Here is a 16737-nt window from a genome sequence, read left to right as displayed (position 1 = left end):
TTAAATTTTTTCAGATTTACAGATTAATAGTTTGAGTTATAGTGAAGTTAAAAGCTTAGGAAGAAACAACTTTTTAAATTTGTAACTTTAATAAATCAAACATTGATTTTAATAACCTCAAATAATCATTTCCTGAGTCATGGTCAAGGACACCAAGATATTCTTGTTGACATAATGTGGATTGAGAATTCATCAACGTTAGGTACAGCTTTTGTTGAAAAGGAATAAATGCTACCATGAAAAAAAAAAGCCTAAGCAGAGTTGTCAACGTGCCCACTCCCCAGAGTGTGTGCCCGCGCGCGCGCACACACACACACACACACACACACACACACACACACACAGACATACAGACATACATACGTATATTATTTCTGTCATATATATTTCCTGGGGGAAGATAAGTATTGAAGTGCATTAAAAAACACTTTCCATCTAGTTCCTAGTGATCTGGGGAAAAGGTATGTGATAGTAATAATTTAAAGATGGCATTAAATCTAAAGCACATGGTTACATAAGCTTGAAATTAAGCTCTGCAGAGATGTAAATGTATATTCTCATAATGTGTCTATCCTAAATTCAGAAATGGCCACTACTAATTTTATTATAGTCTTTATCGTAGTGTAATTTTAGTGTTGACAGGCCATCATGTCTTCTAGCATAAGATCATCATTTTATATATATGGAAAAATTAAGGCTCAGAAATTGTTTTTGTCAGATGTCTCACAAGAATCACAGTATATTTTACCACCCAGGAATCTTTGAGTTACTTACATCTGAATGCTTTTTTAACTGTTTTTTGTTGTGTTGTTAGTTTTTTAGATAACACAGTGACCTAGTGCAGTGACTTTCAGATATTTCTGAAATGTCCTTAGAGACATCTCATGCACTGAGAACCTGGGGACAGGCCATTCTTAAAAAGAAATTCTGCTGCTCAGAAATAGAATTTAAGAAGAGCTGATCTTGAGAAATACTTGGGGACAAGGATAAAGTAAAATTTTTATCTGCCTTTTTGAAATGAAATTCTGACTTAGTTGTTTTATGGTGGTCCCAATAGGTTCTGTGTTTTATCCAAAATGCAGTTTTTATTAATTGAAACTCCTTTATTGCTTCTCTCTTTTAAGGCCTGGTTAAAATCACCTCCTTGGATACATACAAACCTGAACTTTAAAGTCTCTTTGATAGTTTATATTCAAAGGAGCCATGAAAGTTTAGAGAAGCAGAATAAGTGATAAGAACTAAATCTGTACAAAATTTTCTCAACCACTCACTAAATGTAACTTTCATAGTGAGGGCAGGGACATTGTCCTCAGCATCTAGAACAGTGTCCCTCCATTGTGTTAAAATTTGATCCATGCGAAATAAATGTTTCAAAAACTAACTTTGAGTTTCAGAAATTAATGACTGTGGGGAAAGTGTTACCTTTTAAGAAATAAGGTGCTGGAGAGTATCTTGATTTTGAGTTACTTATCAAAACATGACAAAAGTGGTTTCACATGCAGATGTGAAAAAGTTAGTCTGTAGATACTTTAGATACTTTAAACCCATAATCTCACATCCAGAAAGGGTATGTTTTGGGCTACTTAGGCATTTTTTAAAAATTTACTATTTCTAATGGAGGTACTGGGGATTGAACCCAGGACTAAGTGCATGCTAAGCATGCGCTCTACCACTGAGCTATTCTCCTTTCCCCACTACCTAGGCATTTTTAAACAAGTGTTTTAACATTAGCCCAGATTATTGGCTTGGATTTTTTTTTTTATTTCAATGACAGCCAATTTCTAGAGCTTCTCAATTTGCCAGATGTCAGATAACCCAAATTTTACCAGATCTGGCTTTTGAAGTGTATTATGTCAGATTTGCTGTTTGTATTTTATTCTCAGTTTCTTATAAAAATATGCATTCCTTTAACAAGCCATTCTAGAGAATGCCTAAATCAAAAACACACTTGGTGTATAGGAGAACAGAGGCACACTAAAAGCTTCCCAGTGAATAGTTAGAGCTTTATGGTTAAACTTTAAAAACCCAATCCTGAATATAATTTGGAGCATTGTTGGCAAATTGGCACATGAATACCCTGAGCTATTCAACTTGGGGTACTTATGCCCTTGGGAAATAACCTTTTTCTGTTATTCTGAATAATCATGCATTCGTTTTATATACTTAAAAATAACTTAATATACTTCAGGCTTATGGAAGTGATTTTTTTTTAAGGTGACCCAAAGACTAATGTGACCTAGAGAATCTTGTTCTAGTTTAGTCTGTTACTAGTTGAGGTTGGTCAGATATTTTATTTGTCTATGACTTGGTGAAATGGTTAAATATAAGTGTACATGCATGTAAATATGATGAATTGTTGTGCTAATGTCCAGTCCTTGTATGTCAAATACAAATTGATTTTTTTTATTCTATAATATTATTGAATCAATTTGCAGAAAGATCTTTTTAAACTTCTTTAATAGAAAATTTCAACTATAAATAAAAATGGAGACTTGTGTAATGAACTTCATTTACCCGTACGCCAACTTCAGTATGTACTTTCCACTTGTTTCATGTATAATTAATTACATCCTCTCTATCCTTTTGTTTGTTTTTTGAAGCAAATCTTGAAACACTTTAAAGTAGCAAAGACTGGTTATTCCCAAGCAAAACAGAATGAGGTCTGGAAGTCATTGTTGAAACAGATTGTTTTTCATAGCCTGGTGCTTGGTCAGCGTATTTCACTGTCACATTTGTTAAATGCTTATCACCTGTGAACCAGGAATCATCCTCTTAGCATTCCCTGAACTCTTTAGATCTTTTTTTAGAGATAATGCAGGTTTATAAACTGCATTTTAACAAGTCTGAAGAAACTAGTATATTCTCTGAGTTTATTCACTGAAAAAGTGAGGATGGAGTTATAAATGCATCATTTGAAAGATGTGGACAATGAACACAGAGCAAACACATGGTAATAAACTAAAACTTGAAATAAATATTTTTATTGTATAGGTGGTTGATTAACCACAAACATCAAGCAAAGTCATGTATTATCACAGGAAATTTCTTTTGTAATATGATGAGTTGTATCTTGATGTGCAGGTGTTAAGACCAAATGGCTTAGTATAATCTTTTCTAATTTGATGATAGTTACTCATTAAGGAAACTTTTAATAGCATTTGGTGTTTTATTCTGACCTGTATTGAATAAAATATCTTGAATACATATTATCCCTTAGACTTTTTTGGTCTACAGGGTCAAAAAAATATAGACATATATTGGTGTACTTGGATAATGTAAGCTATAATCAGATAGATTTTTGTGTGTTCCCCCCACATTTGGCTTTATTATAATAGTATTTAGTGCAATTTAGGTAATATTGGAATTAAGTAGAGGAAGAAATAGAAAATGGCAAGGAAGAGGTATCAGATTAATGAAGGCTAAGTGGAAAAAGTAAAGAGAATTCACAGTAAAAGTTAACAAAAAATTCCCTTTCAGGAAGTGATTTATGTTTTCATGTCTCTGGGAGTGCTGCTGATTGCTAACATCAGCATTCATTCATCTAGTCACTTGACAAATACTTATTGAGGACCTACTCTGTGCTGTGCACAGTGCTGGGAATACAGAAGTGGACAGGGGTTTCTGTTTCAGTAATGGGAGCTTACATCCTAATGTTCTTTCAAAACCAAATATGAGAAGAAATAACGTGATTTCAGGAATGATTTAAGTGCTATGACAGAAATTCATGGTTAGGTCTGAGACAGGGGCAAGGGGCTACTCTAACAGAGTGATTGGAAAAAACTTTTGATGAAATGACATTTGGAGAGATCTAAATGTAAAGAAAAGAAGCCAGTCATTCTTGAGTGAAATTGCCTCCACACAGAAACTTGGTGTTTCCCTGTTATACATATGGTTAAAAATTTAAAATCCTTAGCCTAGTCTCTCTCTCCCTTTAATGAATGAATGAATAAATCAGTTTGGTCCATTTGTTTTGACCAGATTGAAATATTCATTATTGTCTCACTACTTTCCTTACCCAGCATGCTTCTTATTTTTGCCTGTCTCCTTTTCTCTTCCTGGAATACCCTTTCTATACAAATTTAAATCCTGCCTGACTTACCGTACACAATTGCGCTGAACCCTAGTGTATCACCTGCTGTCCATACTGCTGAATATGTACTTGTTTTGTCTTGTTTATATATGTCCTTTCTTCCCTCAGTTAGATAGCATAGTCTTTATGGGGCAAGGCCTTTTGTTTTAGTTTTGTCTAGATGTCTTTGCGTATCTAGGATGAGAAATGGATAAGAAGGTATTTCCTGCTATATTCTTCAAAAATAAAAGGTAAAGAAGAGCTTTATTTATCTTTATCCACTCAGGAAAAAGTGAACTGGAGGGTAGGACATTCCACAAGTGACAATGAGCAGTTAAAAGTTGGGAAGTGATAGAAAAGCAGGAACTACTTTCTGCATGCACAGTATGCCCCATTCCTCTTCACCCACCACTCATGTTTGGCTTGTTAGTTTTGAGTGTCAGGACTGGAATTAGGAAAGAAAAACCTTAAGTTTTATTGTAAGACAGTAGTTGCATAACTGAAATTTATATCCACATTTTGTTATTTCAAGGCTTTTTCAATAATATAGTAGATTTTCTCTTGTTCTTGAGCTGGATCTTGAAGCAAGCATTGACAATGGATGACAAAAAGATGTTACAAATGTGAGGAGGAAGAAGGTGAAGATGTAAGAAATGAAGATCAAAGTGTAGGTGATTTGTATTTTGGAGAATAGCATTGGCATGGGGATAGTATATGGAACAGTTCAAACGCTGGGCTAGGGGTTTGTATTTCCTGTGTTCTCTGCCCCGCTGTCATGGTTTTGTTTCACTTTTTCTCCAGCTGGTATATATTCCTTTTAGTACTTTACCAGTATTGCTATCTATTCTTACATTCCTTGCTGTCTGGCAAGAATGTCAGTGCATCCAGTAGTGTGATGTTAATGCTTCTAAAACAGATTTTGTCATATATTTCTGTCCAAGTAGTGGAGCATTGTTCTCTGCCTTCAGGGTAGATTGTGCATGTGTTGACTCATATCCACAATCTTCCACAATCTAGTCAGTCTGTAATTTAATCCATGAAGTACTTGAGAAATGAGAAGTTCCGAGACATTAAGTGAATTTCTGAGTTAAATGGTAATAAGAGGTAAAGGGCTATTTTCTGAGTTGGTCAGTGTTCAGTCTGTCTTACTTTATTACTTAGGCAATATTATCTTCAAATATAAGAGGAAAAAGCACAAAACATGAATATTTCCCATAGTTCATCATCTTCATTCCCAGAACTAAACCCTGTAAACAATTGAATGTACATCTTTTACCCTCCTTTCTGTACATTTTCAAGTTTGTGTGCATACCTGCGTGTCTGTTTTAACAAATGGTGTATTTAAGTTTTTCTCGCTTGTTTTGAAGAAGTTTCCATATTAGTTGTCTACATTTTTTAAATGCCTGTGTAATATTTCACAATATGACTGTTCCCTAAATTATTTATCCAGTGACTATTAATATGTTAGTAGTTTTTGTTTTGGGTGTACAGTGTGGCAGTGAAATCCTTGTATGTACATTTGTTAAATGGGTAAAACAGTATAAAATGCTGTGAGATTATAAAAGAATTCTGTTGCCAAGATCAGATACAGTTATTTGGTCAAGACTTCACGGAGGAACTGGATTTAGGATGGAGAGGACAAAATGTAGAACTGAGTTTATCCAATTAAAAATAAGCATTTTTTTCCATTTTCAGTCTAAGAATTTAGGTATCTTAAATTAAAATTTATAGAAAGAATTTAATTGTGAAGTAAATTACTTGTTAAATTTAAAAATTTAAAACTCTTCCTAGTGGCTTTCATCACAAATAGTTTCTTTAAGTTAAATAACCATACATTTTACTTTGTTCAGTTTGAAGCTCAGTTATTTCAAAGGAGAAGCAGCAGCAGCAAATATCTGTGTGCTTAGTGTTCAAAGCACTATTGCACCATCAGTGATGAAGTCAGGTTTGATTTGGCTTTTGAGGGTTGGTTCGTGCTTGGTCATGGTGTGGTTCCCTCTGGTAGCTTTTTAACTAGATGACTAGGGTCACAGAGAGCATTAATATGAGCATACTTTCCCTTCACTCACTTTTACTGTGACAGGTAATTGGTTTATTTTGGGCTGTTTATTTTTTATTTTAAATACTCCTCCTGTGCATGACCCGATGCCAGAATAAGTGCTTAGTCATGATGTTATGGACAGGAAAATAGATGACTAGTGTCAAGAATTCTGAAAATCTGCCTTGCCACACCTACTGTCCTGCTAGCAATAAGCACTGTGGCTGTGGTGGCAGGGGTGGGGGTGGGGTCTTCCTCCTATGTCTTTGGCCCCCAAATCTACGTTGGTGAACTGTGCAAGACTGTAATGCTGCAGGAGCTGATAGCCCAGAGCAGTGAAAGCCCAAGTTAGTCTACCTTCTGAAGAAGAGGAAAGACAGAAGGATAGTTCAAAACACTTACGAAGGAAAAGAGTTCAAGCAAAGGAGATAATCCAAGGAGAGGCTAAAACGTCCCCCTCCAGAGCTCAGCCCAGTTTTGTCTTGGGGTGCATCTTGACCACCCTTGCTTGTTAAGCCCGGGGCCTCCATGCCAGATGTTCTTCTGTGCCCTCTTTTCCTGGTTTGGGTCATTAAACAAAATTTATTAAGCACTCCTGTATACTTATATACAGGCACAGGTACATAGTAGATAAAACAAAGAAATCCTTGTCCTTGTGGAGCTCACAATTCTCCTTCTACAAATCTGCCTCAAGCCATGTATTCCCCCAGCTCTTCTCACCAGAACTCCACCCCCACTACAGTGATATAATTGGGTCTTTTTTGGTGTTCATTTTGTTCTTGACCCACATAGTTGATTTTCTTCTTTTGGTTGGTTGTGTGGTGTAAATTTAAAGATAGAGTAGGGGAAAGCCTGGAATTCCTGCCAAAGAATAGTATGGGTGGACGAGATGTTTAGGTTTAAACACAGGCAAGGTTTGAGGATAAAAATAAGGGAGATAACTGAAAGAAAGGCAGTAGACAGCTGCTTTGAGTATCTGCTGTGTGCAGAGCTTTTTTAGATGTTATGGGGGATGACTGCCAACTAAAAATGTTAAAAGATAAGTTAGTACTGAAATAATCAAAACTAGCATGATAAAGTGGGACGGGTGTTAAGACTAGTCTAAACAGATTTTCTAGTAAGTACCCTGAAGAAATCAGTCTTTCTGGGCTTCAGTTCCTCTGTGGAATGGGAATAAAACTAGATCAGTGGGTGGTTCACAACAGTGTACATTAAAAACTTCTGGGAGCTTTTACAGTTCAGTTTTTGGAGGGTAGGGTTTGGGCCTATTTACAGAAGCTTCCATCAATATTATTTAAAAGCTTCCCAGGTTCAGATTGAAAACTGCACTGAATGAAAGGCATTTCCAACTATGACGTCTTAACATTTTATGAAATAAGCATAGCATGAAAAACCACAGCTGTGGAAACACATGCTAATAGGACTGTTGGAGTGATTAATGTTAAAATATTAAGAAATCGACTGGCTTATATGGTAAAGGAGGTAACAACATTCTTTTGCCGTTAATTTCTTTCATTTCTATCTTGTTTTCCTGCATGTTTTCTTTTAAAGAGTAGTAAATATTTTTCTACAGCTTTTTCTTAATAAATGTTGCTTAATAAGCAGCTTTAAATTTCCACATGTTTATTGAAAGTTTCAGTTGTGCTGTTTCTTATCACTGGAAAACTCCTTGGTTTGTTAATCCATAGACTAATGAGTGAGAGTAAGCAGTGGGGCCTACCTGGAAAAATCTCAACATCCTCAGCAACACAGTGGCACTTCAGACCATCAGTGTGATGAGGAATTTTATAATGGTGATGTATATACCTTATTGTTTCCCAGAAGATACCTTGGAGAACATTTGTGTATTTATATTTGCCCATTGGTTACTTTATGTAATTAAGAACTGAGGTAATACAGTTTTACTGAGAAACTTTTTTTTTTTTTAGATAGTCATAAAATCTCAGAAAAAAGAATAAAAGCTACCTGATGGTCAAATTGTTTCCTCAGTACTCTGGAAAAATGGTTGTTTAAACTGTATTTGAAACTCTCAGTTACCTAGACACTCACTCACTCCTGAGGAAGCTTATTCCATCTGTGGAAAGCTGATCATTAGAAAGTATTTTCTTATATTGAAAGGGCTGAATTCTGACTCACTGGAGTTCTTTGGGGCTATAATAAAATCTATTTCTGCTTCATATTAAAAAGTTCTTCAGTTGATTGATGACTTCACATCTTGATTCTTCTCCAGCTAATTACATCTGTTCTCTAGCTTTTTTGTATAGTTTTGTTTCGAGACATTTTGTCTAATTTATTCATATCCTTTTGAAATGTGTTAGCACTCAGAATGTGGGGGTTTTTTTGTTTGGAGAGGGGTTTGCTTTTGAAACCGGCTTTCAATAAGTTTTACCATTTTGCTCATACTGTATTCTGTAAGTTAGTTTTACATCACATAAATTGATCTCAGTCATTCCACACTGTAACCCTTACCCTTGACTAGTTTTTCAATTTGTTTGATTTTTTACTCATACCTAGTTATTTGTAAATTTCACTTTCTAAATGTAATTATAGGACTTCACATTTATTTCTTTACATTAAATTTTTACTACTCTGTCAATATTTTTGAACCTTAATCCAGTGAATTCACTATCCTTTTTAGCTTGGGATATTGTATAGAACTGATGGTCATGTCCTTTGTTATACATGTCTAAGTGGTTAGCAAAGACGTTAAATAGGCAAAGTCATTTCTAGATAGTATATACAAAGCTAAGGCCCAGATCTATGTGCTATAGATACGCTAGTCCTCTTCCTTGCTGCTAGAAACTTCCCTCTGATTGAGTAATGCTGACTTTTTTTTTTTTTTTTTTTTAAAGATCTGCTTTCTAAATCTTCTGTAAAACCAGAGCACTTTTTTCTTGACTTTTCCCAAGATTAGTGTGCTGCTTCTCACTTTTTAGATTCGGTTTAAACATACCCTCTTCAGAACGATCTTCTCTGACTGCTTCATCCCAAGTAGCCTCCCATAGTAATGGAAGCCTTACTATTTTATTAGATCACTTTGTTCAGAGACACAATTTTGCTTTATTATTTGTTCCCCCTCTTCTAGAGTGTCAGCTCCATAAGGTCAGAGACCATTTCTTTGCCAGTTAGTGCCATGTCCCTAGTATGGTGCCTGGCACAAGTTAGATACTCAGTTATCAGCTGACTTTACTGCTGCAGTGTTTTGTAGTTTTATTTTATGTATAGTTTGTGTAACAAAAACAAAAGGAATGTTTATGATACTTTTTTGAATTACTGTACTTCCTTTCACCAGCCTTCAGAGATTGAGACATTCCCGTGATGGGCTAGCATGCCTCCAATTGGAAAATCTCTGCTTTACTTTGATCACTTTTAATCACATCTGTAATTAACTTTACATCTAGCCCATTTTTTTGTATTCAGTATGCTTCCAAATGGATTTTGTGAAAGATCTCATCAGTTGCCCAGATACATGTAAAAATGGACAGAGTTTTAGAAATTTTTGTCTCAGGAGAAAAGCCTCTAGTTGGATAAATAATATCTGATTGGAATTCCAAGTAGAAGGATCCTACCACATTCCTTATTGAAATGAATACCTACTATGTATTTATTGTATTTCCCTGACACATGCTTATCATAAGTGGGGTTAGACACTTATTTCTGTGACATCATATTGGGTTTTAATAAATTATCTCTGCTAGTTCATTTGGAGTCTTGTCTGGAATCCATATAGGATTACCAGTCTTGTTTAAGGACTCCAGCTTTATTTGAAAATTAGAATGTTCAGAGAATACTAACTGTATAAGTCAGTAGTGTGATTTACACATTCTTAGTTTTATTTTAAATTAACTGTTAACTTTATCTTTTCTGTATTAAAGGGCCAAGTGAAACATGTTTTGGGATAGAAGCTGGAAGCTTTTTTCAGATTCTGACAGTCTTTTTCTTTGTCCATTTGTTCTTTAGTGCAAAGGTGGTCATGGTTCCCATCTGTTAGTAGACAGAATTCATGCGCGTTTTTTCTGGCACCAGGTTTTATACTTGTCTACAAAATTTTGTAATTTGAAAGTCCAGAAATAAAGAATCATCTGAATGACTTATTTTAAAGAGAACTATGGCTGTTAATGAGTTTTTGAAAAATGTATTTTCTGTTTTAATAATATGTTTTTTTCCCCCCCCAGAGAATGGATCTTGGAGAATGTCTGAAAGTTCATGACCTGGCTTTAAGAGCAGATTATGAAATTGCATCCAAAGAACAGGATTTTTTCTTTGAACTTGATGTATGTGATTTTGCTTTAATGGGTTCGATTATCTGTAAAACATTTTGAATATGGATTAATGTCTCATAATGAGAAAAGGCTGTTAGCAGATGATCTTTTTTGTGGTTATATGAAGGGTAATACTAAATTAAGTAAGATTATGTGCTTTCTTGACCAACAGTATTTTTTTAAAAATCTTAAAATGAATATTTTAAGAAAATGTGTGAGAGTCATGTAATTCACGTGTTCTTCTGAAAATTAAGCATATTCTTCCCAATAAGTTAGTGGTGCTTAAGGAAATACCAATGTAAGCAAATGTAAACAACTAATTTCTAGTGTATATAAAGCCCTTTAATGATCTACTGGATTTTTACATTAATATTTATTTTTATATTTGTAAATACATATATAGAGGGGGAGAATATTAAGGGCAATGTTGTTTTTTACGTAAAACTAGTAGAAGAGAGATTAGAGGAAATAGAAGATACCACTTATGTATCTAAAGGGCTCAAACTCTTGACTTTATATTGTTTATACAAACATGAGAATTGTTGGTATGGAAATAAGGGAACTTTATTTATAGAAGACATACCAGTCAGCATTAGATAAAACATACTAATGAGCACAAATCTTATGATGAGTTTTTTTCAGTAAGATAATAGACACTTTATTTGGTTTGGGAGGTAAAGTGGTAAATAGACCCCTCCCCCCACCTACTTCCCTGAACTTCCAAGAATTTCTGCTAATGCAAATGCAGTTATCCATGTAAACAGAGTTTAACATGGCACTGGAGCATTTGGGGAAAGACCCTGAAGTAATTGGGTTGTGATTTAATATATACTGAGCATAAAATACAGTAGAAATTCATCACCACCTAGATGTAGGCATATGGGTCTTCATGTTGTTTTCAGTCTTTTTCTGTCATGGTATAATAATGCTTTGTTTTTATATATTGAGTGTCGACGAAGTAAGTTTCTACAAATAGAATAACTCAGTCAAAGAGCAATTTTGCCAGGTTGCTTCCAATGAGAATTATGAATTTATATTCCCACTAGTATGTATGAAATGATCTGTTTCCCATATGCCACATAGTTTGTTGTCAAGATTTCTTTGCAGCTTTGATAGATGAAATGTGGAATATAAGTGTCAGTGTACATTTGCTATTTGCCAATCTTGGATGTCAGTATTTTTCTAATTGATTTGTACTGACTCTACATATTATGAAAATTAGTCCCCTTTCTCAGCTAATACGTTGCAATTTTTTTTCTGTTTCTCTTTTGGTAGTTGTGAGCCTTGCAAAATATTTTTATAGTTGTCTTGTGTATTAATCTTTTAAAAATCTGTTGGATTAATTCAAAAGGCTTTCCCTTTTCTGATGTGATCAAAGTTCTCTCCCATGGTTTCTTCTGGTATTTCTGTGGCTTCGTTTTACACATTTAAATATGTGATTCAACTTAAATTTATTCTGGTCTAAGGATCTCTCTTTCTTTTTCCAGATGACTACTTAGTTGACCCAATACTATTTATTGAATTAGTTCATCTTTTCCCAAAAGGAAATTTCAATAGATTTCTGTTGTGATGTTTAAAGATAAAATTTAAATTATAAAAGAGTTAAATAGCTATTTCTTTGCCATTACAGATAAAAGCTTTTACTTTGCACTTTCATGAAACTCACGGGTTAACCAACCATTTTTAGAATTTGATACATGTTGAATAAAGTTACATTTTAAAACATTTGTGATTTTTTAAAATAATTTTTTAATAATTTTTTTGTTTGTTTTATTTTGTGGGGGAGGTAATTAGGTTTTTAAAGTTTATCTTTTTAATGGAGGTACTGAGGATTGAACCCAGGACCTCAAGTATGCTCGGCAGGCACTCTACCATTAAACATTTGTGTTTTAAATTAGCTTTAATTAAAATATAAAAGTCTAAGTTGCTTAGTTTGGGAATAAAACGTAGAAGTTTACTTTTAAATGAACTATTATTACAGATGTATTAATATATGCCTGATAAATATCATTTATATAAATATTGAACTGGATTTTTGCAATGTAGATACTACTGAAATTCTCGTTGTTTTGAGAAAAGGGCAAGTTTCCCTGATTATGACATTTTCTTTAAAAAATTTGAAAAACAGTAAAACAAAAGTTATCTGTATATTTAGCAATAATTAACATTTTACGTATGCTCTTCCATTTTTTTCTATGCTTTATTTTATAAATTGGGGTTTTATTACATATAACAGTCTAACTTTTTATGTACAAATGAATCATGTCCTTAAGTGTTGTACTAACACCTTCTTTAAAATAGCTGCAGATCAAATTTTCTATGTGTTACTTGGATATTTAGGCTATTTACAACTTTTCACCATTAAAGATAACAATGTGAAGGATAGCTTTGAATATTCTTTCATACACCTATGATTACTTTCCTAATAGATTTCTAGGAGTAAAGTTACTAAGTTTGGGGACAGTTTTAAGGCTTTCAATAACAGTTACCATGTTGTCTTTTTATTAAGGTTATGCTGGTTTGTGCTTCCTTCAGCAGAGTATGAGAGTGGCAGTTTCCTTACCATTCCTGGGAATTATATATATGTTTGTGTTTATTATTTGTTTATTGTCAGTTTGATAGATTATGAATAATGAGTCAATTTATCATTGAACCTACTTTTGTTATCTTTTTTACTCATAAGCATAATTTTTGAGTAAAGATTTTTTTTAATAAAGTTGATTTTTCCTGCAGTAATTGTCATTTAATCAAACTTTGTAGGCTATGGATCATCTGCAGTCATTCATTGCAGACTGTGATCGAAGAACAGAAGTGGCTAAGAAAAGGTTAGCAGAAACTCAAGAAGAGATTAGTGCTGAAGTGGCAGCAAAGGTAAGATTTTTAATCATTTCATTAGTACAAAGAATAGTTTTACTTCACTACTTCTATTTTAACTTTTTATTTTGAAATAATTACATTCATAGGAGGTTGCAAAGACATATATAGGGAAATTTTATGTACTTTAACTCTAGCCTCCCTTATGTTAACTTCTTAGACAACCTTAGTACAGTATTAAAGCCAAGAAATTGATATTGGACTAATCCTTACATTTCATTCAGATTTCACCAGTTATGCGTGTGTGTGTGTGTGTGTGGCTCTATGCAGTTTTATCACACGTGTAACTTGGGTAACTACTACTGTAATTTAGTTACCTAACTGTGTAGCATCACCACAGTACTCCTTCATGTTACGCCTTTATAGCCACACCAGTTCCCTCTTTTTCCAAGCCCCTGGCTGCCACTAATCTGTTTTTCATCTCTATAATCATGTTATTTCATTGAATATTATATAAATGGAATCATGCAGTATGTATCCTTTTTGAGATTGGCTTTTTTCACTCAGCACAACTTTCTTGAGATTGTACAAATTGTATCAATAATTCATTCCTTTTTATTTCTAAGTAGTATTTCATTGTATGGATATACCACAGTTAAACCATCTACACATTGAAGAACATTTCTGTTATTAGCTAATACCAGTAAAGCTGCAATAAACATTTGTGTACTGATTTTTGTATGGACATAAATTTTTATTTCTCTGGGGTAAATGCCCAAGAATGCAGTTGCTGGGTCACTTAGAAAGTCTATTTTTAGTTTTGAAAGCAAGTGCCAAACTTTTTTCCAGAGAGTGGCTATACCACTTTTATATTCCTGCCAGCAGTGGTCAGTCAGTGATCCAGTTTCACATCCATGCCAACATTTGATGGTGTCACTATGTTTCATTTTAATCATTCTGCAAGGTGCATGGTGATATCTCATTGCAGTTTCAATTTGCATTTCTCTAATGACTAATGATGCTGAACATTTTTTTCACATACTTATTTGCCATCTGTATAACCTCTTCAGTGAAATGTCTGTGTATGTCTTATGCCCATTTTCCAAGTAGATTACTCATTTTTTTTAATGTTGTGTTTTAAGTGTTCTGCTTTACTCACTTCTTTGGTGGGGGGGGGTGATTATTAAGTTATTTATTTTTTTAGTGGAGGTGCTGGGGATTGAACCCAGGACCTTGTGCATGCTGGGTAGGCACTCTACCACTAAGCTATACCCTCCCCGCTTACTCATTACTATTTTAAAATGTTTTATTGTGAATTTAAATGCAAAAAGTACAGTGAACCCCAGTGGATTCAAAGCCATCAGTTTCCTCCTGTTTCATTATTTTAAAAGCAGATTTTAGATGTCATAATCATTTCATCTTTAAAACATAACCACAAAATCATATTCCTAAAAGTAACAATAATTATGTAATATCCAGAATGTGTTTCTTTTTCCTATGTAGAGTTGGTTTGCTCTAATCAGAATTCAAAAGTCCATACATTGACTTATTGATTTGATAACTTACTACTTCATAATATTTCATACCATTCAATATAGTCTAGCACATTTTATGAAAATGCAGAATGGAGATGAAGAGTTAACCCAATAGAGTTTAGGTGACAGCATTAAATATAGTGCTCAGATATGTGTGTACAAAGGGAAGTGAATTCCCTTGTTTGAGGAGAGGGTTACTTTTAACCAACTTTTTTTGGAAAGTTCTAAGACTATAAAGATGAGCATCCTAACATACAAGGGATCTCATATCTCATGGTTGAAAGAGATCCACAGGTGCTGGCTAGACCCCAGCTGTCGTGGTTTACACAGCATTGTATTGGTTATCCATAACTACAAGAGTGCTGTTTAATAGGCTTCCTCAAATTTAAAATATTATTTATTTAGCCCATGAGTCTGTAGTCAGTGATTTAGGCTAAGCTTGACTAGGTAGTTATTCCTGTTTCAGCTGGACTCATGTACATATCTTCCAGTCAGCTGGAGGCTGCTGAACTGTGCCCAGAAGGCTAGCCTGGCCAGGTTCTCATGGTGGTATCAGAGGTGCTGAAGCATCAAGCCCAGCCATGCAAGCACTTTTTAAGCCTTTCCATATGTCATACTTGCTACCGTCCTATTAACCAAAGCCAAGCCAATTACATGGCCAAGTTCAGTCAGTGCATATGGTTCTCAGTTACGTAGCAAAGGGCATGGATATAGAAAGGGTGAAGAGCTTTGAGCATTAATGCAATCAGTCTGTGGTAGTAGTAGAAGAATTTTATTAAAGAGTTAGGATAATGATAATAGAGTTGGGAATTTATTTGAGGGACAAATTTACCTCAGATTGAAGACAATTTAAGAAGTAAAGATTATTGGCACACTACTTTGTCGGGACTGGATGTCCAGATCAAATTAAAACCTTCTTTGCTAATATAATTGGCTACACAGGCTGAATACTTATTTTGTAGCCAAAATAAAGACTGTGTAGTACACCAGAAATGGATACAACATTGTAAACTGACTATACATCAATAAAAATATAATATAAATACCAAAAAAAAAAAAAAAGACAGTATATGTTAATGTGCCATTAAAACAATAGGAATGAACTAGATTCCCAGGGTGATGGTGGTGAGGAGACATCAAATCCTAAGGCAAGAATTAGTCCCAATGGAAAGACATGGACTGAGGGAGAAGGGGTGCCATGTTAGACTACTGAAAATCAGTCGTGTGCTGCACAGTGCATGTACAAGGTGTATTTTCTCACTCTCACAACTTCGTGAGATAGGTATTACCCCTACTTCTCAGATGAGGAAGTAGATTCAGGTCATGTAATCTGGTTACAGTTCCACAGCTAGTAATTGACAGTAAGCTAGAGGGACTCTAAAGCTATCTATTTGCTTTGAAGGGTATCCACCAGTTCATTCCTTTTACTCATATTTGAGCCTATGCTATTTCTTGGACATTGGAAATACAAGAATGGGAAGTCTTTAAAGTGGTGTGATACATATAAAATAACTGTCATAAAAATACAAAGGTGGCACAAAGGAGGGGTGGCTCTCTCTGCTTAAGTGTCTTAAGTGAGGGTCAGATGTGGTGATTGTTCAAGAATGCTTCACAGAATAGACTCTTCAGTTGGATCTTACTGAATGGATAGACATACATGAGGCAGGTAAGGGAGGTAACGGATGACATCCCAGGAAGAGGGAGCAGTGTGTGCAAAGTCACAGAGGCAGAAAACAGGGTAAGTTTGGGAAACTATAACTGTAGATTTGTTGCAGAGTCGGAGAACAGAAAGAGATGGTTTGGAAAGGTACAGAGTGCCAGATTGTGGAAGAAAATGTATTTTATACTTGGAATACACTGTCAAAGCAGAGGTTGAAGAGTAATAGTTATATTGAGATCAGTTATATCCTTGACCTTACTGAAGTAAAGGCAGGCAGACTCAGCATCCTTATGTCCCACTGGTTCACTTACGATGTGCTCAGAAAGCATTATTTACACTCATATTGCCTTAGATAACTG

The 16737-nt window shown here is 34.5% G+C and overlaps 1 protein-coding gene across 8 annotated transcripts in view; it reads left to right on the top strand.

The window, feature by feature from the left end:
* The window catches only part of LUC7L2 (LUC7 like 2, pre-mRNA splicing factor), a 52238-nt gene that overhangs the window by 19346 nt on the left and 16155 nt on the right, over positions 1–16737 (top strand). For all 8 annotated transcript variants that reach the window (XM_031455463.2, XM_064487321.1, XM_064487320.1 and 5 more), the window contains 2 exons: positions 10283–10381; positions 13130–13240. In XM_031455463.2, the coding sequence (XP_031311323.1) occupies positions 10283–10381; positions 13130–13240 (210 nt within the window). The remainder of the gene's footprint in view (positions 1–10282; positions 10382–13129; positions 13241–16737) is intronic.

The sequence above is a fragment of the Camelus dromedarius genome, chromosome 7, assembly GCF_036321535.1.
Source record: "Camelus dromedarius isolate mCamDro1 chromosome 7, mCamDro1.pat, whole genome shotgun sequence".
Lineage (NCBI taxonomy): Eukaryota > Metazoa > Chordata > Mammalia > Artiodactyla > Camelidae > Camelus > Camelus dromedarius.
Note: the sequence above shows the minus strand (reverse complement) of the source record. Positions and strands in the feature narration are given on the sequence as shown.